We start from the raw sequence: 23,821 nt of genomic DNA on the forward strand, positions 1-23,821 counted from the left end.
AGTTGAGAAGCTGACATAAGCTGATGATTCTGGAGCATTCATCGTATAAGTAGTTATTAATATAGGGAAAGAGAGTTAACAAGAACATTTAAGTTTGAAAATTATCTGTGCTCATCATTTGAAAAGTATGTGTTTCACCAAAAGTACAATGAGAATGAAATGGGTAACATATATTCAAGTACATCAATAAAGATTTAACAAATGGCAGATGAATTAGAAATTTTATTGAATAGACAAGTTGAAAAAATTGTCTGTAAATTCCCTTCTTAAGACAACAATTTTGCAGGAAATATATATCAGGATGTACATTCTTATGTCATGCGTTTATTAGCAGTTATAGTTAGCAATATCAGATAAACTCACCCCCAATAGTTCCTAAAGTAATCTTTATAAATTTCTTGTTCCGTCAAATGTTATGAAAATGTTATCAATCAATGGCTAAGCCCATTGCAAATTTTCTTCAAAATTATAAAGTAACGCCCATTTCCCAGTGTGTGATCCACCCCTGATTTTATTTACTATCAGATTCACATATATTCTGAATATTTCCCCACACTACTGAAATCTTGGTCATTTCTTCTTTCAATAGCTTCTTCATCAGGGATTCTCGTTTCCCCAGGATAAATCAAAATATTATTCACCACATTATTTAAACATTGCATTAAAGATTTTTTTCTGGTTTCACAACTATACTGAGAAGCTTCTAAATGGCACATGCTAAAATTTTTTTATTGTACATCTTTTAGAACATCAGAATTACATCAGTTTGATATATTTTACAGTTATGGTTAGCAATGGCACATTATAGGTCCAGCCTCTGTGTGATTTGCTGGTAATATTGTGATTAAGATGATATCTCTGGCTTTTAACAGCAGTCCATCATTGGTAAACAGGTGAATACACATGTAACAGATTCTAGATGCCGGTATCCAGTGTAAGAGAGCTCTGGTACGATCCCTTTGTTATACTAATATTTACCAAAATGCTGGCATTCATTTTTCACAATTCTTCCATTAAAAAAAATAATTTCCTTTGGATTCTTTTACTGTTACTCAAATAAACACTGGCTTGAGTTGTGTAGCCTTCGTTGCTGAATTTCTTTCATGGGATAATCCTTAATGTGCAATTGGTAATTCATTGTTGTGTTGTCACAAGAAGCACAAGCAACACAAAAAGACCTGTTCATATTTTGACAAAACACAATAAAATAACACACAAAGATATTGAAGCTCACAGCAGAATTACTGAATGCCCCAAATCCTGGTCTCTGATACTCCTGTAGTTTCACCTATCACCACACCTTCACTTTAATCAAGAATGTGTGTAAAATGCAGCTACTTTCCTTCCCTTCACTAAGTTGATGGTAGAATAACGGCCAGCAGGTAGACTAACCAACTGCTCTTATTGTCAAAAGCCACTCCACTAAGCAGCAGTTCTTATTAATAGGTGATAAAATAAAATGCCAGCAAGTGTATATCCTGACTGTAAGAGCAGAAAAATAGATATCATTGTCAATGGCTTATTGATTGATATTATTCTCAATGCGCTTATACTCAAGTAAACATGTGTTTATTTCCCATTTTGTATTCTTAATAATTTCATTTCATTTTTTACAAACTTTCTTTTCGTGAGCTTTGCACTCAAAGAATTGAAGAGAATCTGTGTTTAAAATTTAAAATATTTCCATTTTTGGCCCTCAGTATTAGAATACCACCCAACATTCCCACGTAAGATTGATAATGGACAAAACAACATTATTGCTATAGGAACCCCAGTATAATATCTTAAAACCCAACTCCAGAAGATATAGTTCAAACTAACACAATCAAAGTAGAACTCCGACACCATGTTACTGAGATTTTGAAATGCTCCTAATGGAGTAACATGCTACTTTCGTGCTGTTTGGAGCATTTACAACAGAACTCAATTGTGCTCTCAGGTGGTGAGAGGTCTCTTGTGCCTAATGAAGTTATAATGGTGGAATTTCCAGGTGCTGCCCAAACAGTATCTACTTTATGTACACTCAGCATCCTCGCTAGCCCCCAAAATCTCAGGCACGAAATGACTTTGAACTCTTTGGGGATTGAACTAAATTTCTGTATGTAGTTGGACAATACAATTGAAAAAGATATTCAATTAATGATCCACTGCCAGCAATTATTTTTCTTTTCTTTTCAGAGTTCATATAGTTCCAGACATGTGTTCCATATGAACCTGAGAAGACACTCTCTGCATTCTCCTTTTTCCAGGGATCATAGTAACGTCCCCAGTTTGAATAGTGGATTGGATAGAAGCTCCTTGGGATCAACAAAGAGATTCCATTGCATTCTTTTCCAGCGGCGTCGGCTGCCTTATCAAACTTGCACCATCGCTTCAGAACACGGGTTATCAGTCTAGGACCTTGAAAACCCCAGATGTGCCCAGTATAATTGGCTACAAAATCTTTCATGCAATTCAACATAAACAGATGATGTTTGACATTAAATCCCATTGCTCCATTATTGAAAAAATTTTCATCTTCCAAAACAGTAAAATTAATAAATGACAAAGTCTTCATTGATATAATGTCGGTATCCAGGTAGACGCCACTGTATTTCCACAGCAGAGCTAACCTGCAGCCATCAGCAAGGACATGGAGCCAATACTTTTCCAAATCTGGATTCACCTGTGGTACAATAGACAAAGTAAAATATAATCCATTATGTTCATTTTCAGCATATTTAAATTTATTTCTTCACCAGACTATGTGGTTTCTTCTCAAGTTAAAGATAATTCTAAGTCAGTTTGCAGGAACTCTAATTATTGCCCTCAGTTTATCTTTAATAAAGATCCAGAGACTTTATGTATTGGATTGCTCCCCAATGAATTGTCCCTGGAGAATTCTGGGCATCAATCAATCCTCTTCTGCTACATGGCACAATATATAGTACAGAAAGTGTTTCAGAGCAAGTCCAGAAAGAAAGAATTTGGCCACTGAGACGATGCTGGAAATGGGAAAGTAGACGGTCATGTGCAACACTTGGAAGTATGATATCATAGTTATTACTGAAACATGGCTGAAAGGGCAGGAATTGTAACTCAACATTCCTGGTTATAGGGTTTCCAATAAGACAGAGGGATATAGAAAAGCAGGGAGTGTTGCAATATTGGTAAAATGAACTGTACAGCTGTGATGATGGATGATATGCTAGATGGGTCGTTAATGGAGACCATGGGGATTGAACAGAGGAACAGAAATGGGATAATTACACAACTGGCAATATACTTTCGAGCTTCAAACACTGGGAAAGATATAGGAGAGCAAATATGTAGGCAAGTTGCTGAAACAATAAGGCTGGAGGATTTCAACGAGCCATTATTGACTTTGATTAATTCAGTGTAAAAGGTATAGAAGGTGCAGAATTCTAAAAATGTATTCAGAAGAACATTTTAGTCTGTACCTAGTCGACCCAAACAAAAGCTCTTCTGGAATTGCTTTTAAGAAATGAGGCTGGGCAGTTGGAAGATTTATCAGTGGAAGAAGATTTGGTGGCAGTGGTCATAATTCAGTTTGATTTTGCCAAGTAAGGAAAAGAACAATAAGAGACGAAGAGAAAAAGTTTAAATTATCAACGGGCCAATTTTACTCAGCTGAGAACTGAGATGGCAAAAGTAGAGTGAAACAGCAACTTGAAGGTAAATTAGTGTCAGCGGAGTGGGAGATACTGGGCTGAATTTTCTGGCTGATGTGCGGGTGGCGGAGCCCACACGTCAGCGCTTAAAATGTTGCGCGCTGATGTCGCGCGAGCGTCCCAAAGTCAGCGTGCGGCATCGCGATGTTTAAGTTGGCGGACATGCTATGCAGCGCGACGTGGGCCCGCCATTAATTAAAGGCCTTGTTAAGGCCATTAAGTCAGTAATTAACGATGGTTTTGAGGAGCCTGTGCGATCTTCGGCTCGGCGCATGGGCCTAACGGGCAGGCGGGTAAGTGATTTTTTAACTAACCTCATCCACTGGTGGGATGAGGTTTGATTTCGGATTTTAAAAAGTTTAATAAAGTTTTTCTGTACTTTATTAACGTGTCCCATCTCGTGTGACATTTTCACATGAGGGAGACATGTTAATGATTTTTTTATTGTTCTATTTTTAATCTTTCACAACCTTTCAGCGATCTCCCTGAGGCACCACTTAGCCTCAGGGAGATGTGTGCTCTTTCGTGCCCTCTCGCAGTTGGGGAATTCCCCCCACCGCCTGCACAGGAAGCGCATAGTGCTTCCCGTCGGGCATCACGCTGCCCAGGGCCTTATTTGGCCTGCACATGTAAAATGGCAGTGGGACCCATTTCAGAGGCAGCGATTGGCTGCCCACCCACCGCTGAGTCGGTCGGGCCCGCCCGCCTGTCAAGGGCAAAATTCAGCCCACTGAATGAGGAGTTAGAAAGGGTTCATAACAAATATCTTCCCAGAAAGGGAAAGGTTGGGACTCCCAAATCTAGATGCCCCTGGATGCCAAATGGCGCACAGAGTAGGATAAGGCAACATTGAAACCTTATATCAGATCACAAGCACAATACATCAGAAAGCCGAAAACAATATAAAAATGCAACAGTGAAAATTAAAAAAGGATATTAGGAAAGCAACAAGAGGGCAAGAAAACATAATGGTAAGTAAAATCAAGAAAAAGCCAAAAATGTTTTGTTTGAACAGAAAAGAGAGCAAGAGGATAACAAATGAAGACATAGTCCAGGATCTTACATTGATCGTCAGGCGCGTGCCCGACCCAAATGCACGTGAAATTGCGCGAAATGATGTTGGGTGTGCATCCCGACATCATCATGCACGCAATATTGAGTTTGGTGGGCACACGATAGAGTCAGAGCCGCACCCGCCGACAATTAAAGAGCCAATTAAGGCCACTAAACACCCTATTATCCATGATTTTATGTTGCCCGTATGATTTCATGCTCATTGCACGGGCAAAACCGGCAGGCAGACTGCCCATTTTTAACAAAACCTCATCCAAGGGCAGGATGAAATCTCTGGGGTGAAATATAATAAAATAAGAGATATCTGGGGACTGATGTTTTTTTGAGTTCTGCTGTCAGGTGCTTGAATGTGTCGCATAGACACAGTTTGATACATTTTTTTCTTGTCATTTAATCTGTCCAGGTCTGCAGCTCCCTGAGGCAGCTCCGCAGCAGCTGTCTGCCTTCAGGGAGCTCGCTAGAAGCGCCCACCCGCACCCTCACTTTTGTTGGTGCCCACCCTCTTCCCGCCCCCCTCGGCAGCGCTGAGGCTTTCCCAGTGCGTGTTTCACGCTGGCTGGCTGTTAATTGGCCAGCCAGGGTGAAATTGCATTCGGAGGCCGATTGTAGGCGGAAGTGCATTTCGTGTCTGCTTCTGAACCCGCCAAATTGGTGCTGACGCCAAGCGTGAATCTCAGGCCACAGGGTTGAGTGGGAATGTTAACAGCAACTTATGTGTGGAGGAGGAAGATGTGGGCATGGTTTCTCATGGATGCTTTCCACCAACTTTCAAAAATTGAGGGGGACAATGCACACATTGCAGTCAAGGAGGAGGAATGAGATATTGGATGGCATAAACGTACGGAGGGAGGAATCATTAAGGGATTTACCATCTTTGAGAGCGTATAAATCACAAGACCCGGATGAAATGTTTCCGAAGATGTGAAGAAACCAAGCCAGCAAATAATGGATCCACGGACAAGTGACAAGTTGGACACAAAATTGGCTCAATGACAAGAAGCAAACAGGAACAGTTGATGGGTGTGTATTGTAACTGGACAGCTATTTCCAGTGGAGTTCCACAGGGCTCAGTACTGGGTCCATTGCTTTTCATGATCAAAATATCAGTGACTTAGACTTAAATATGGAGGACACAGTTGAGAAGTTTGCAGATGATGCAAACATTGATTGTGCAGTTGTGAGGAAGAAAGCTGTAGACTGTAGGAAGATATCGATGGGCTGGTTTGGTGGGCAGAAAAGTGGAAAATGGAATTCAATCTGGAGAAGTGTGAAGTTGTACATTTTGGTGAGGGTAAGTAATGTCAGGGAAAACACAGGTATACACAGACAATGTGGTTTAGAAGACATACAGGATTGTTCCCTTTATTCGTCATGACGCAGAATATAAGAGCAGAATTGTATGAAACACTAGTTAGACCACAGCTAGAAAGCTGTGTACAGTTCTGATCTCCGTATTACAGGAAGATGTGATCACACTACAGAAGGTACAGGGGAGATTTATGAAGATGTTACCAGGAATGGGGGATTTTGCTGTGAGGAAAGATTGGAATCAGCTGGGGTTGTTTTCTTTTTAACAAAAGAGGCCGAGGGCAGATTTAATGAAGGTGTATAAAAATATGAGGGGCTGAGATAGAAAGGATTAGAAGGAGCTAGTTCTCTTAGCAGAGAGGACAACAACCAGGGACATAAAGTTAAAGCAATTGGTAGAAGAGGTAGAAGGGAGTCGAGGAGTTTTTGTTCACCCAGGGGGTGGTGATGGTCTGGAATACCCTGCCTGAAAGGATGGTGGAAGGGGAAACCCACATCACATTGAATAAAAACACTTGGATGGGCAGCTGAAGTGCCGTAATCTTCTGGGATACACACCAAGAGCTGGAAGTGGGATTAGGCTGGATAACTCTTTTTCAGCTTACACAAACACGATGGACCGAATGGCATCCTTCTGTGATGTAATTGTTCTGTTTCTATTTTTCTCGGTTGCTAAACCATTTTGCTCTCTCTGTTATTGTTCCTTTCATTGATTGATAATGTGTCATATCATGAAACACATGCACCACACCTGTAATTAATATTAACCCATCAGTGCTGCTCGTTGGGAATCTATCCTAACCTCTCTTCCTCGCTTCTCCTGCAGGTGTAGTGCACAGTGAAGAATTTGCTGGTTCAGACAAAGCAAGTGGATTCGGCAAAACTCGATTGTGCTTGTCTGCTACTTACTGTGACTTCCTCTCATACTCTACTAAAGAGCTTTAATTACTTACTGTCAATGACCAGAAGACACCACATCATCCCCTACGGCTACCTGAGCACCCAGCAATGCCGGCAAATTGCAGCATTGGCCCCCATTTGATCTAAAGCTCCTGAATACAGAGACATTGTGTTCCTGGCCACAGGTTACATACACACCTGTGAAAGGTCATGCACAGAATGATAATGTCTCACTCAGAGCCTGGCCTCCAATCGTCTTCAACAGAGGGCACTGGTGAGAAGTGACTGAAGCATTCTGGGAGAAGTCATTGCAGCCACCGCGACTCAGGAGGGAATTGAGGAGGACCCACTGTCAAAGAACGGAATAGCCCCAAACATTACATTGCTGTAGTGTTTCCATCCCTCCCTCCTCCTTAAACCTAAAAAAACAGAGAGAGAGGAAGAGGCAGTGCCTTCAGGAGTGCACCAGACCTGCGAGGGACACTCTTCTGAAATTGGATTTTAAAGAAAAAGCAGCTGATTAGTGAGTAATCCTGGGAGCAGACTCGGAGGGAGGAGCACCGTTGCGGTGAGTATAAATCTAGCTTACCTCGGGGATTCGCGACCTTGTCTCCAGGGACGAGCACCGGAGCGGTGAGTATAAATCTAGCTTACCTCAGGGATTTGCGGTCTTGTCTCCAGGGAGCAGACTCGGAGGGAGGAGCACCGGAGTGGTGAGTATAAATCTAGCTTACCTCAGGGATTCGCGGCCTTGTCTCTAGGGAGCAGACTCGGAGGGAGGAGCACCGGAGTGGTGACCTCGGGGCACAGAGTAACTGAAGCCAAAACTGAAAAAGTGACGTCACAGGAAAGCTGTGACCTGATTGGTTGGTAGGAAATCTGCACCAAATTTGAAAAAGAAACACTGCAAAGCTAATTAATAAATTAATTATCTAAGTAGAGATGGCTGGGCAGGTGATGTGCTGTAGCTGTATGATGTGGGAGCGGGCAGATCCCATTGCGAGCCGCAGTGACCACATCTGCAGCAAGTGTTGGTAGCTGGAAGAACTCCGGCTCAGAATTGATGAGCTGGAGTCCGAGCTCCGGACGCTGTGGCACATCCGGGAGGGGGAGAGTTACCTGGATGCTTTGTATCAGGAGGCGGTCACACCCGGTAGATTAAGTACCTCAAGTCTGGTCAGTGGTCAGGGTCAGCAGGGTGTGACTGCAAGTGAGGCAGGTAGAGGGATCCTGTGTTCAGGAACAGAGGAGCCTCAGCTCTTGACCTTGTCCAACAGGTACGAGGTACTTGCTCCTTGTGTGGATGAGGAAGAGGGCTGTAGGGAGGATGAGCCAGCTGACCACGGCACCGTGGCACAGGAGGCCATTCAAGAGGGGGGAGCAAAAAGACAAGTGGTAGTTGTAGGGGATTCTATAATTAGGGGAATTGATAGCTTCCTTTGTAAGCAGGATCGAGAGTCCCACATGGTATGTTGCCTGCCCAGTGCCAGGGTGAGGGACATCTCTGACCGGCTTGAAAGGTTATCGGAGAGGGAGGGGAAGGATCCAGTTGTTGTGGTCCACGTCGGGACAAATAACATAGGTAAGATTAGGAAAGAGGACCTATTTGGGGATTATCAGGAAAATTATTGGGAAATACAGGACTGAAGGTGTTGTATCTGAATGCACGCAGTATACGAAATAAGGTAAATGAGCTTGTGGCGCAGATTGAAATTGGCAGGTATGATGTGGTGGGCATCACGGAGACATGGCTGCAAAGGGATCAGGACTGGGAGCTAAATATCCAAGTATATACATCCTATCGAAAAGATAGGCAGGTTGGCGGAGGGGGTGGGGTTGGTTTGTTAGTAAGAGATGAAGTTAAATTGACAGCAAGAAATTATGTAGGGTCAGATGATGTAGAATCTGTGTGGGTAGAGTTGAGGAACCGCAAAGGTAAAAAAACCATAATGGGAGTTATGTACAGGCCTCCGAACAGTAGTCGGGATGTGGGGCACAAGATACACCAGGAGATAGAAAAGGCTTGTAAGAAAGGCAAGGTTACAGTGATCATGGGGGATTTGAATATGCAGGTAGACTGGGAAAATCAGGTTGGTAGTGTATCCCAAGAAAAGGAATTTGTGGAATGTCTACGAGATGGCTTTTTAGAGCAGCATGTGGTGGAACCCACTAGGGAACAGGCAATTCTAGATTTAGTGATGTGTAATGAGGCAGATTTGATAAGGGAGCTTAAGGTGAAGGAACCCTTAAGAGGAAGTGACCATAATATGATAGAATGTACCCTGCAATTTGAGAGGAAAAAGCTGGAATCAGATGTAACAGTATTACAGTTGAATAAAGGCAACTACAGAGGCATGAGGGAGGAGCTGGCCAGAATTGACTGGGAGATGAGCCTAGCAGGAAAGACAGTGGAACAGCAATGGCAGGAGTTTCTGGGAGTAATTTGGGAGACTCAGCAAAACTTCATCCCTAGGATGAAGAAGCATACTAAAGGGAGGACGAGGCAACCATGGCTGACAAGGGAAGTCAGGGACAGCATAAAAGCTAAAGAGAAAGCATACAATGCGGCGAAGAGCAGTGGGAAACCAGGGAATTGGGAAGCCTACAAAGACCAACAGAGGACAACTAAAAAAGAAATAAGGAGGGAAAAGATTAAATATGAGGGTCAACTAGCCAGTAATATAAAAGAAGATTGCAAGAGTTTTTTTAGATATATAAAGGGTAAGAGAGGGGCAAAAGTGGACATTGGGCTGCTGGAAAATGACGCTGGAGAAGTAGTGGTGGGGAACAAAGAAATGGCGGAGGAACTGAATAGGTACTTTGCGTCAGTCTTCACAGTGGAAGACACGAGTGACATCTCCAAAGTTCAAGAGAGTCGGGGGGCAGAGGTGAGTATTGTGGCCATTACCAAGGAGAAGGTGCTAGGAAAACTGAAAGATCTGAAGGTGGATAAATCACCTGGGCCAGATGGATTACACCCCAGAGTTCTGGAGGAGATAGCTGAAGAGATAGTGAAGGCGTTAGTGGTGATCTTTCAGGAATCACTGGAGTCAGGGAGGGTCCCAGAGAACTGGAAAATCACTAATGTAACCCCCATGTTTAAGAAGAGAGTGAGGCAAAAGATGGGAAATTACAGGCCGATTATCCTGACCTCGGTCGTTGGTAAGATTTTAGAGTCCATTATTAAGGATGAGATTTCAGAATACTTGGAAGTGCATGGTAAAATAGGGCAAAGTCAGCATGGTTTCATCAAGGGGAGGTCATGCCTGACAAATCTTTTAGAATTCTTTGAGGAGGTAACAAGTAGGTTAGACAAAGGAGAGCCAATGGATGTTATCTACTTGGACTTCCAGAAGGCCTTTGACAAGGTGCTGCACAGGAGGCTGCTCAGTAAGATAAGAGCCCATGGTGTTAGTGGCAAGGTATTAGCATGGATAGAAGATTGGCTGTCTGGTCTGGCAGGAGGCATAGAGTGGAGATAAGGGGGTCCTTCTCAGGATGGCGGCCGGTGACTAGTGGAGTTCCGCAGGGGTCAGTGTTAGGACCACAACTTTTCACTTTATACATTAATAATCTAGATGAAGGAACTGAGGGCGTCCTGGCTAAGTTTGCAGATGATACAAAGATAGGTGGAGGGACAGGTAGTATTGAGGAGGCGGGAAGGCTGCAAAAGGATTTGGACAGGTTAGGAGAATGGGCAAAGAAGTGGCAGATGGAATACAATGTGGGGAAGTGTGAGGTCATGCACTTTGGTAGGAAGAATAGAGGCATGGACTATTTTCTAAATGGGGAGAGAATTCAGAAATCTGGAGTGCAAAGGGACTTGGGAGTCCTAGTCCAGGATTCTCTTAAGGTTAACTTGCAGGTTGAGTCGGTAGTTAGGAAGGCAAATGCAATGTTGACATTTATTTCGCGAGGACTAGAATATAAAAGCAGGGATGTGCTGCTGAGGCTTTATAAGGCTCTGGTCAGACCACATTTAGAATATTGTGAGCAATTTTGGGCCCCGCATCTCAGGAAGGATGTGCTGGCCCTGGAGAGGGTCCAGAGGAGGTTCACGAGAATGATCCCAGGAATGAAAGGCTTAACACATGAGGAACATTTGAGAACTCTGGGTCTATACTCGATGGAGTTTAGAAGGATGAGGGGAGATCTGATTGAAACTTACAGAATACTGAAAGGCCTGGACAGAGTGGACGTGGGGAAGATGTTTCCATTAGTAGGAGAGACTAGGACCCGAGGGCACAGCCTCAGAGTAAAGGGAAGACCTTTTAGAACAGAGATGAGGAGAAACTTCTTTAGCCAGAGAGTGGTGAATCTATGGAATTCATTGCCACAGAAGGCTGTGGAGGCCAGGCCATTGAGTGTATTTAAGACTGAGATAGATATGTTCTTGATTGGTAAGGGGATCAAAGGTTACGGGGAGAAGGCGGGAGAATGGGGTTGAGAAACTTATCAGCCATGATTGAATGGCGGAGCAGACTCGATGGGCCGATTGGCCTAATTTCTGCTCCTATGTCTTATGGTCTTATGGTCTTGGAATCCCCTTGCCATTGGACCAAGAACCCACTCTGACAAGACCATGTCATAGTCAGCATGCAACTAACACCCCACTTTCCAAAAACCTCACACGCAAGCATCTCCCACTCATCAAAATGAAGTTTGAGATCAGGAACTTCAAGATCTTCATGGACAATCCCAGACGGTGACAGTGACAGACCTGAGCACCACACCATCAGCATAGCTCAGGAACTCTAGGGCATTGATATCGACAATGCCATCCTCGGTGAGATACGACATACAGAGGAAGACTAACTGAAGAATCAAGGCGGTGAGTATACTTCATTCAGGAAGGGGTTTCCAGAGGTGGACCTATGCCTCCACTGCTTCACCATCAAAATGAGCTTGTCTGGTGCCTCAGTGGTTCCCTGATGGAAAAAGCAAATGCCTTATAACTGCCCGGCTCACTCTAACTAGGAATCAACATGCCTCTGTCATCAGCATATAAGTTCCCACACTTGAGGTCAAAGAGACGAGACCAAGGAGGGATCCTACAGCGACCTTCAACAATCCTTAGCCCAAGTCCCAGCAGGCAACAAACTGAGATTTCAACACCAGAGTACGGAAGGATGCACATCACTGGAATGGTGTGATAGGTGAAAAGGAGTAGGGAAAACAAATTCCAACAGAGTCCTCCACCTGACAACATGTCCACAACATGACCTTCTCATAACCAACACCGTTCCACCAGCGAGACAAGCACAAGACTTCATGGCAACACCCATGGTCCAAATACAGGCACCTCATCGACTATGTCATCACTCGAGCATGAGTCCACAGAGATGTTCACATCACCCACGCCATGACAGATACTGACAACTGCTGGGCTCATCCAATCACTGCCTCATCCAATCTACCATCTCCATCAGCCTGGCCCCAAAACAGCAGAGGCAACAGAAACAATGCCACAAGAACATTAACATCGAAGGCATCAAATATCCCACCAAAATGGCCCTCCTCAGTCAGCGTCTCACTGCTAACCTCGCAACCTCCATCCACCCGGAACTACAGCATGCCCATAGTGCCTGGTCACCCCTAAAGTCCACCATAACAAGCAATTGTGAAGAGGCCTTTGTCTTTCTGGCAGGAAACATAGTGACTGTTTTGACAAAAACGACCAAGAGATACAGGACCTAGTTGAATGTAAGAACAAAGCTTCCACGGACAGGAAACTTCTCCACATCTCAAGAGAAAAGAAGGAGTCCTACAGATGGCTGAAGGCACACCATAAAGACTTCGACATAAAGAACAATTGGTGGGTATTAAGATCACAGGTTATCCAACACCTTGCGGACATCAATGTCACGCGTGCTATCTTCAGCATTGTCAAGACAATCTGTGGCCCAAGCACTCAAAGTCCTACCCCGCTGAGAGCCAAACTTGGGCAGGAGATCATCTAGGACAGGAGGGCAGTCAGTGCTTGCTGGAGAGAACATTTAAAAAAATTCCTCAACCAATACTCTGTCTTCAGCTTGAATGTTCTCAAATCCATTCCTCAATACACAGTCTAGCTCGGTCTCAGTGCTATCCCATTCAACAGCTGAAAAACAATAAGGCCTCTGGAGCAGAAGGAAGCCCAACCAAAATTCTGAAACACGGGAGATAACATGGCACAGCAGCACAACCTCTTATCCCTCACTTGGGAAGAGGAGTCAATGCTGGAGCATCTCAGGGACACTCAGATCCTGACTATATTCAAGAAGGGAGACAATTTCGATTGCAGTAAAGCACAGAGCAGTCTCCCTGCTGTCTGCCACAAGGAAGATCATTGCAAGGATCTTCCTCAAGAGCTTCATCTCTGTGATGGAAGAACTCCTTCCAGAGTCGCAGTGTGGTTTTCATCCATCACAGGCCTGATCTTCACTGTACTGTAAATTCAAGAAAAATCCCAGGAACGGCACCAACTGCTGTACATGGCCTGTTTCAATCACACAAAAGCCTTTGACTCTATTTGCTGCAAAGGCTTATGGAGTATCCTCCTCAATTTTGTCTGCCCTCAGAAATGTGACCCCATATTCCACCTCCTGTACATGACATGCAAATCGTGATCCTCTTTTTTCTTATTCACTCACAGGATGTGGGCGTCACTGGCTGGGCCAGCATTTATTGCCCATCCCTAGTTTCCCTTGAGAAGGGGGTGGTGAGATGCCTTCGTGAGCAGCTGTAGTCCATGTGGTGTAGATACACCCACAGTGCCGTTAGGAAGAGAGTTCCAGGATTGTGACCAGCGACAGTGAAGGAACGGCGGTATATTTCCAAGGCAGGACGGTGAGTGGCTTGGAGGAGAGCTTCCAGGTGGTGGTATTCCCATCTATCTGCTGACCTTGTGCTTCTATATGGTAGGGGTCATGGGTTTGGAAGGTGCTGTCTAAGGGGCCTTGGGGGATTCCTCACCAATGGAACTGCCACAGACCCTATCTTTGATGACTGGGTTGAAACAAAGTTGTATCGTTGCACCAACCCTCTTCTCTATTTTCCTCACTGCAATACTGCACCTCGCCTCGAGCAAATTACCCACAGGCATGGAGATCATTTACAGAAACTGTTCAACTTACACCACCTTCAATCCAAAAACCAAAAGCACTCCAACCTCAATCATTGAGCTTCATTATGCACATGACACTTGTGTGTGCATTCACACAGAAACTGAGCTCCAGGTCATTGTCAACTCCTTCTCCAAAGCAGATGAGAAAATCGGCCTTTCATTCAACAGCTGGGAAATTAAGTTTCTCTTCCACAGCACGACAAGCACTCTCCCCCTCCCTATTCAGGTCAACAGTGAGATCCTGGAAAATGTGGACCATTTTCCTCATCTTTGGAGCCTCCACTCAGAGAAGGCAGACATAGGCCAATTTATTTGGGAATATGCAGAACACGTCAAAAGGCTTTCTTGGTAGCACGCAGAGGGGAAGTAGAGACTTGGGCAAAAGCCCAGAAACCTCCAAACAACTCAGCTACCAACCTTTCAAGTACCATCTGCCCCCATATGTGGAGAGTCTGCAGAGTGTGCATCAGTCTTTTCAACCATCTCAGTTTAGTTTAAGGGTCTAGCACGTGTAAGGTTAATGTGGGACTGAGTAAAGTACCACCCAAACTGTGATGTGAGAGAGCACATGACCCGCACCCACAGTCAGTGTGGTGTTGGACAAAGCCGCATGCAGACCTAAGCAGGAGACAGCTCCTCGCTTGTACCCTTTACAATATATTTATAAATAGTTTGAATAGTGAACAAAGACTTACCGTTAACCTGATAAAGACAACAAAGACTTCATCAAACTTGCCAAGTTGAAACCAATATACCACAAGATGCTGGTATCAGAAGGATCAAAACCCAGGCCGTCACTAAAATGCAGAGGCAAACCAAAATACTGAGAGACTCAGAAAAATTCAACAAAGCATTCTGAGCTCAAAAGAAGCTCCAGAAGGAGGCGCAGAGGAAAAACCGCCAGGAAAAATCTTCAAAGAAAGGCTTGGAAGCTGAAGGCAGAGATTTAACCTTCCTCATTGCAGCAGACAAGGAGACTGCATTGAATCTCCTTTGAAAGTGCAACTTCAGAGTGCAGAGCTGGCAGAACTTGCAAGGGTGAGTTAAGTCTTTTAAAATTCCAGGCTGCAGCAAGCCCTGAGAAATCTTTAAAGTAATTCAGATTCAGAAGTGCAGTTTGAGAGAAACCCGTCGCTAAAACGCAATCATAAAGTCAGAGTCCAAGCTTGTCAGAAACGAAAGAAAAGAGAAAATTAGTTCAATATTTCAGCATCAATGCAACTTGGTAAAAGGCAAGCAGAAGCTAGAATTTTATGGACTCACAAGTCAAAACGGTAAATGCTGCACAAGAGAATTCTGCAGGCAGCTGATCCAGGCAACAATTGCTACTTTTTTCAACCTGCTCGCCATTGCCTTTGCTGCATTGCCTACCAAAGGAGCAAGCAAAGGAAATCCCTTTGTCTCTGAGGAAATGGCGATCCCATCTTGAAATTCAGACAGCTCTTAAAGCAAAACATACACTGTTAAAATTTTTCAATTGGGTCAGAATTCCACACTTCCACTTCAATTCAGACAAATCCCAGGCCCAGAGCAATCCCAAAATTGGGCACTTTGGAGAAAAAGACTCTGAAGGTACAGCATCTCTTCAGCTTTAAATAAAAAGTCAGAAGGAGAGCAGGTCAACACACTGCTTTACTCAATAGGCATGATGATGAATGACGTTATTGCGACACAGGGAATCAATGCATCATCTGCAAAATTTGAAGTACTAAAATCATTTGATGCATAATTTAATACAAGAAGCAATGAAAGTCTTGAAAGAGCTAAACTTAACAAGCAAGTCCAGCAGCCAGGAGAACCTGTCGATTCACTCATCAATGATTTATACAGGATGGCAGAAGGTTGCAGATACAGAGACTTAAAATCTGAACTCAGAGACAGAATAATAGTAGGAGTAGCAAATGACACACTCACTCAACTCATCCAAGGAAAGGAAGATCTAACCCTAGAAATGGCAATCCAGATGGTTAGGCAGTCAAAACTCCATGAGCAGCACAGAACCATTTTAAAGGGAGAAAATAAACCATGGCACAGAGACCAACCCACAGTTCAGCTAATTAAGCAACAAAGACACAGGGGCCAATATTTTACTGTTCCTCCTGCCTGGTGGGATATTACGCTCCAACCAAACTGTAAGGAGATTTAAATAACTCGCCACAAAGCCAGGGGGAGACACACCGCAACAGAGCCATAAAATCCTGTCCAGGGACACTCCAGGTCAGGGAAAGTAATACTCAAACTGAGCAGCCCAGCAACCATGTCAATGTTGTGGAGCAAATCATCCCCACAGGCAAAATCAATGTCCTGCATTTTTCAGTCCAAAACTCTCAGTGCAACAGGATTCTATACAACGAAAAACTGGGCAAAAACACTGAAATGCACAGAAGGGCCAAAGATTATCCACGAGGTCGAGGCTGCAAGCCCAGACGACACACAGCCATACCTCTTGGGTGATGTCAAAGATCTTGGTTTCTCATCTTGGAACACGAACATTTCAGTCAAGAGCCATTTAACAAATTTTAAATTAGACACAGGAACATAGGATCAGGAGTAGGCAATTCGACCCCCTGAGACTGCGCTGCCATTTAAATAGATCATAGCTGATCTTCTACTTCGACACGATCTTCCCACACTGTCCCCATATTTCTTAATGTCATTGGTATCTAGAAATCTATCGACTTCTGCTTTGAACATACTCAATGACCCAGCCTCCACAGCCCTCTGGAGTAGAGAACTCCAAAGATTTACCAACCTCTTCTCAGTCCTAAATGGCATTCCTGTTAGTCTGAGAATGTGTCTCCTGGTTCTAGGCCCCCTCAACCAATGAAAACATCCTGCATCTATCATGTTGAGCCCTGTAAGAATTTTGTATATTCCAATGAAATCACCACTCAAACTCTAGAGAGTAGAGGCCCAGTCTCCTCAATATTTCCTCTTTGGACAATCCTTCCAACCCAACTTTTGTTGAAGGGTCATGTGGACTCGAAACGTCGACTCTTTTCTTCTCCGCCGATGCTGCCAGACCTGCTGAGTTTTTCCAGGTAATTCTGTTTTTGTTTTGGATTTCCAGCATCCGCAGTAATTTTTTGTTTTTATCTTCCAACCCAGGGATTAGTCTGATTAATATTTGTTGCACACACTCTACAGCCTTTATACTCTTTCTTAGGTAAGGAGACCAAAAGTGCACACAATAATCCAGGTGTAGTCTCACACATGTTCTGTAAAACTGCAGCAAGACTCCCTTATCCCTATACTCAAATGCCCTAACAATAAAGGCTAACAGACCATTTGCCTTCCTAATTGCCAGTTGCATCTGCATGTTAGCTTTCAATGACTTATGAACAAGAACACCCAGGTCTTTTTGAACATTAACATTTCCCCAATCTCTCCCCATTTATGAAGTAATCTACATTTCTGATTTTCCAACCAAAGTGGATGACTTCACATTTTCCACCTTATATTCCATCTTCCATGTCCTTGCCCACTCAAGTAGTCTGTCTAAATCTCCTTGAAGCCCCTTTGCATCCTCCTCACAACTCACATTCCCAACAGGCTTTGTGCCATCAATAAAATTTGGAAATATTACATTTGGTCCCAACATCCAAATCATTGATATAGATTGTGAATAGCTGGGGCCCAAGCACTAATACTTGTGGTATCCCCCTAGACACAGCCTGACAGCCTGAGAATGATCCGTTTTTCCCTGCTCTCAGGTTTCTGTCCTTTAACCAATCCTCAATCCATGTCGGTATATTTCCCCAATCACATGAGCACTAATTTTGTTTACTAACCTCCTGTGTGGGACTTTATTGAAAGCCTTCTGCAAATACACCGCACCCACTGGTTCTACCTTAGCTATTCTGTTAGCAACGTCCTCAACAAACTCCAACAGGTTTGTCAAACATAATATCCCTTTCATAAATCCATACTGACACTGCCCAATCTCAGCAATATTTTCGAAGTTCCCAGTTATCACATCCTTCAGAATAGATTCTAGCATTTTCCCTGTTACTGATGTCAGGTTAACACCTCTGTCGATCCCTGTTTCCTCTCTCCCTCCTTTCTTAAATAGTGGGGTCACATTCCCTACCTTCCAATCTGCAGGAACCATTGCAGAACCTATAGAATTTTGGAAGATGACCACCAATGCATCGATTATCTCTACAGCCATCTCTTTCAACACTCGGATGTCGATCATCAGGTCCAGGGATTTTATTAACTTTCAGTCCCATTAATTTCTCCAGAACTACATTTTTATTCATATTAATTTCTTTGAGATCCTCAATCTCACTCGTCCCTTAGGTCCCCAATATCTCAGGGAGGTTTCATGTATCTTCCTCCGTGAAGACAGACACAAGGTATTTGTTTAGTTTCTCTCCCATTTCCTTGATACCCACTATATATTCTCCATTCTCTGCCTGTAAAGGGCCCACATTTGTCTTTAGTAATCTTTTCCTTTTCGCATCGAAGCTTTTACAGTCTGTTTTTATGTTACTAACTGGCTTAATTTCATATTCTATTTTCTCTTGCTTTATCAATTTCATGGTTCCCTTTTGTTGAATTTTAAAATGCCCCCAATCCTCAGGCTTAGTACCTTTTTTGACAACTTTATAAGCCTCTTCCTTTGATCTGAGGATCCTTAACTTGTCTTGTCAGCCATAGTTGGATCACTTTTCCAACTGGCTTTTTGTACCTTAAAGAAATGTAACTTTGTTGCAAACCATGTATTATTTCTTTAAATGATGGTCATTGCCTGTCAACTATCATATCTTTAAATGTAGCTCCTCAATCTAACTCATCCAACTTGCCCCTGATATCTTCATTGTTCCCTTTGTTTAGATTAAAGACCCTTGTTCCAGATGAAACCACATCACTTTCAACCTTCATGTAAAACTCTAGCATATTACGGTTATGTGATGACTGTCACTTTCAGATCAATTCAACTGAGTAGGGGTCATGTGATTTGTTCGACCAATGTGTGGTGAGCACGGGGGAATACATTCTAGGGAGGGGATTACTGGGAAAAAATGGCTGGATGAGGGGCTGGCTGGATACAAGCAGCTGTGGAAGCTCTCGTGTAAATAAGTAACGTTTTGTTTGACGAAGAACCCTCCCAGAGTTTCCACAGGTTACTCTTCCCTTTAGGCTCCTTTACAATGAGATTATTAATTAGTCTTTCTCATTGCACAACACTAGATCTGAAATGGCCCATTGTCCAGTTGCTTCCTCAACATAATGTTCTAGAAAACTATCACGTATCCATTCCAGAAATTCCTCCTCCTCAACATTAGTTACATTTACGCAGTCTATATGGAGGTTGAAGTTCCCCATGATTGCTGCATTACCCTTGTTACACACACCTCTAATTTATTGATTTATATCATGCCCTACATTACCATTACTATTTGGTGGCCTGTAAACAACTCCTACCAAAGTGCTCTGCCCCTTGCTGTTTCTTCGCTCTCCACCTAAATTGATTCCAAGTTGTGATTTTCCGATCTATGATCCTATCTCACTAATATACTGATCCCATCCTTTAGTAACAGTGCAAACCCACCTCTTTTTCCTTTTAGCCTATCCACCCTAAATGCCAAATACCCTTGAACTTTCATTTCCCAGCTCTCGTCACCTGGCAGCCACATTTCCGCAATGACAATTACACCATACCTGTTTACTTCTATTTGTGCCATCAATTCATCCACCTTGTTGACAATGTTGCATGTATTCAGGCAGAGTGCCTTTAATTCAGACTTCTTATTTTGACAGTCTCGAGCCTTAACTGCTGGCGCATGCTTAAGTCCATTCTGCCCCTTTCTGACACACTTTGATAACCATTTCCCTTATTGCTATCCTACTCTCTTACCTTCTGCTCTCTCATTAGTTTATCACATCTTCCATCACCTGCACTATTTAGTTTAAAGCCCTCCCGACTCCCCTAGTTATATGACTCACCAGAATACTGGTCCCAGCACGGTTGAGGTGAGAAGCCTCCCAACGATACAGTTCCCACTTTCCCCAATAACTGATGTCAGTGCCCCTGGCATCAAAACCCATTTCTCCCACACCAATCTTTAAACCATGCATTTAACTCTCTAATCTGACTTACCCTGCGCCAATTTGTTTGTGGCTCAGGTAATAATCCAGAACCTTTGAGGTTCTGCTTTTTAATTTAGCTCCTCCTGCTCATACTTTCTAAGCAGAATCTCTGCCTTAGTCCTACCTATGTCGTTGGTAGCAACGTGGACCATGACCACTGGATCCTCCCCCTCCCACTGCAAGTTCGTCTCCAGCCCAGAGCAGATGTTCTTTACCTTGGCGCTGGACAGGCAACACAGTCTCCTGGACTCTCACTCTCATCTGCAGAGAACAGTATCTAAACCCCTGACTGTACTGTTTCCTATCACTATCACATTCCTCTTCACTCCCCCCACTTGAATGGCATCCTTCAACATGGTGCCAAGGTCAGTCCACTCATCCACCTTGCAGTCCTTCTCCTGCTGGATAAAGCCGGGGGCTGAAGCTCCACCATCATTACATGCTGGTTCGCGTTAACTGCCTGAATTGCAGTCACATCCTCCTATCCCTGACAATTGACCAACTCGAAAGTTCTGCCTAACCTAAGGGGTGTGACTGCCCCCTGGAACAATATGCCCAGGTAACTCCCCTGACTCCTTGATGCCCCACAATGTCTGCAGTTTTGCCTCCAGCTCAGCAACCCAGAGCCAAAGTCGCCTAAGCTGCAGACACTTTCTGCAGATATGGCTGTCCGGGATTGCATTGCATTCCACAGATTCCCAAGTGCTGCAGTCACGGTACATCACCAGCCTTGCCATTTCTGTCCAACCTTATTTGTTTAATTAGTCAATTAGCTAATAATTTATAAATTAATAAAAAGTTGCACTCACCCAGGTTCGAGACAAGAAAGTAAACTCACCAACTGATGGAGCTGACAGTGAAGGAACGGTGATATATTTACAAATCAGGATGGTGAGTGACTTAGAGGGGAACTTCCGGGTGGTGGTATTCCCATGTGTCTGCTGCCCTTGTCCTTCTAGATGGTAGTGGTCATGGGTTCAGAAGGTGTTGCCAAAGGAGTCTAGGTGAAGTCCTGCAGTGCATCTTGTAGATGGTACACACTGCTATCACTGTTCATCGGTGGTGGAGGGAGTGAATGTTTGTGGATGGGGTGCCAATCAAGAGGGCTGCTTTGTCCTGGATGGTGTCAAGCTTTTTGAGTGTTGTTAGAGCTACACTCATCCAGGCAAGTGAAGATTATTCCATCACACTCCTGACTTGTGCCCTGTAAATGGTGGACAGGCTTTGGGGAGTCAAGAGGTAAGTTACTCACTGAAGCCTCTGACCTGGCCTTGTAGCCACAGTATTTATATGGCTTGTCCAGTTCAGTTTCCAGCCAATGGTAATCCGCAGGATGTTGATAGTGGGGGACTCATCAATGATAATACCATTGAATTTCAAGGGGAGATGGTTAGATTCTCTCTTGTCGGAGGTGCCTGGCATTTGTGTGGTGTGAACATTACTTGCCACTTGTCAGCCTAAGCCTGGATATTGTCCAGGTCTTGCTGCACTTGGTCATTGGCTGCTTCAGTATCTGAGGAGTCGCGAATGGTGCTGAACATTGTGCAATCATCAGTGAACATCCCCACTTCTGACCTTATGATGGAAAGAAAGTCATTGATCAGGCAGCTGGGGATGGTTGGGCCTAGGACACTTATCTGAGGAACTCCTGCAGTGATGTACTGGAACTGAGATCATTGACTTCCAACAACCACAAGGGCAGTCGTTCTCATCTCACCTCTGGAGTTCAGCTCTTTTGTCCATATTTGAAACAAGGCTGTAATGAGGTCATACAATTATTGATATAATGATATAATTATTGCATTTCCTGAATTTCTACAATGGAATCACGGAATATAGAAGCATAGAATGGTCAAAGCACTGAAGACCATTCGGCTCATTGTCTGTGCAGACTCTGCAAGAACAACCCAACTCATCCCATTCCCCAGCCTTTTCTCCGTAGTCCTTCAAATGTTTTCTCTTCAGCTAATTAACCTATTCCCTTTTGAAAGTCACGACTGGATCTGCCTCCCAGACAGTGCATTCCAGATCCTAACAACTTGCTATTTCTCCTGTTGCCATTGGTTCTTTCATCATTCACCTTAATTGAGTGTCCTCTGGTTTTCGACTTCTCTACAAATGGAGCAGTTTCTCTGGATAAATGCGAGGTAATGCATTTTGAAAGTTCTAATACAGGCAGGAATTATACAGTAAATGGCAGAATCCTTAAGTGCATTGACGGGCAGAGGGATCTGGGTGTACAGGTCCACAGGTCACTGAAAGTGGCAACGCAGGTGGATAAGGTAGTCAGGAAGGCATATGGCATGCGTGCCTTGATCGGCAGGGGTATTGAGTATAAAAGCTGGGAAGTCATGCTGCAGCTGTATAGAACCTTGGTTCGGCCACACTTGGAATATTGCATGCAATTCTGGTCGCCACATTACCAGAAGGATATGGGGGCATTGGGGAGGGTGCAGAGGAGGTTTACCAGGATGCTGCCTGGTCTGGAGGTTATTAGCTATGAGGAGAGGTTGGAGAAACTCGGATTGTTCTCACTAGAACAATGGAGATTGAGGGGCGACTTGATAGAAGTTTACAAAATTATGAGTGGCATGGACAGAGTAGATAGTCAGAAGCTTTTTCCCAGGGTGGAAGAGTCAATTACTAGGGGACATTGATTTAAGGTGAGAGGAGAAAACTATAGAGGAGATGTGCGGGGCAAGTTTTTTACGCAGAGGGTAGTGAGTGTATGGAATTTTCTGCCAGCGGAAGTGGTGGAAGCAGGTACGATAGTGGTGTTTAAGAGGCAGTTTGACAAATACATGAATAGGATGGAAATAGCAGGATACGGACCCCAGAAGTGCAAAATGTTTTAGTTGATGGGCAATATGATCGGCGCAGGCTTGGAGGGCCGCAGGGCCTGTTCCTGTGCTGTACTTTTCTTTGTTCTTTGTTATTTGATTTGTCCAGACCTCTCATTGAAGCATTTGTTTCAAATCTCTCAACTTCCTTTTCTCGAAGGGTAACCATCACATTTTTGCCAATCTATCTACGTAACTGAAGTTTCTAATCCCTGAAACAATAGTTGTAAATTTTTTCTGCACCCTTTCTAATCACATTCTTCTTCAAGTCTGTTGCCTAGAATTGGACACAATATTCCAGTTGAGTCCAAACCACTGATATTTGTATTTTCAATATAACTTCCATTCTTTTTGCTCTATTCCCCTGTTTACAAAGCAGAGTGCACTCTTGCAGAGTGGAATCACTGTGAGTTATGTGAGAAGGGAGTTTGTTGAGGAGGGGAGGGAGGTGCTCTTTCCTCTCCTTTCCCTACCTTCTTCGGCCTCCAGGAGTTGAAAAGCTGCATGTGAGGGGTGATTTTTGAAAACATCCAAGAGTGACATCACAGGGGGAAACATACGTTCATCGAGCGGGACCAGGAGCCAACGCAAGGGGAGGAGTGGCCTTGGTAAGTAGGTCCTGGTGAGTATTTCTACTTCCAGTCTTTAAAGTAAAAATTGGTCTTTAGTTTAGCTTAATTAGTGTCAGAAGTATAAGAAGTAAAGTAAGGTCCCTAGAATATATTTAACTTTCTTTAAACTAGGCAAATTAAAAATAAAGGTAGTAATTTAAGGGTAAGACATGGTTGTGGAATGCTCCTCCTGTATGATGTGGGAAGTCAGGGACA

The 23,821-nt window shown here is 43.8% G+C and overlaps 1 protein-coding gene across 2 annotated transcripts in view; it reads right to left on the reverse strand.

The window, feature by feature from the left end:
* Positions 1-202: 202 nt before the first annotated feature.
* Positions 203-23,821, reverse strand: part of LOC144693621 (alpha-1,4-N-acetylglucosaminyltransferase-like) — a 65,733-nt gene continuing 42,114 nt past the window's right edge. For both annotated transcript variants that reach the window (XM_078563451.1, XM_078563450.1), the window contains exon 3: positions 203-2,665. In XM_078563451.1, coding sequence (XP_078419577.1) covers positions 2,051-2,665 — 615 coding nt within the window. In that variant the 3' untranslated portion in view covers positions 203-2,050. The remainder of the gene's footprint in view (positions 2,666-23,821) is intronic.

This window comes from Cetorhinus maximus, chromosome 19, assembly GCF_964194155.1.
Source record: "Cetorhinus maximus chromosome 19, sCetMax3.hap1.1, whole genome shotgun sequence".
Lineage (NCBI taxonomy): Eukaryota > Metazoa > Chordata > Chondrichthyes > Lamniformes > Cetorhinidae > Cetorhinus > Cetorhinus maximus.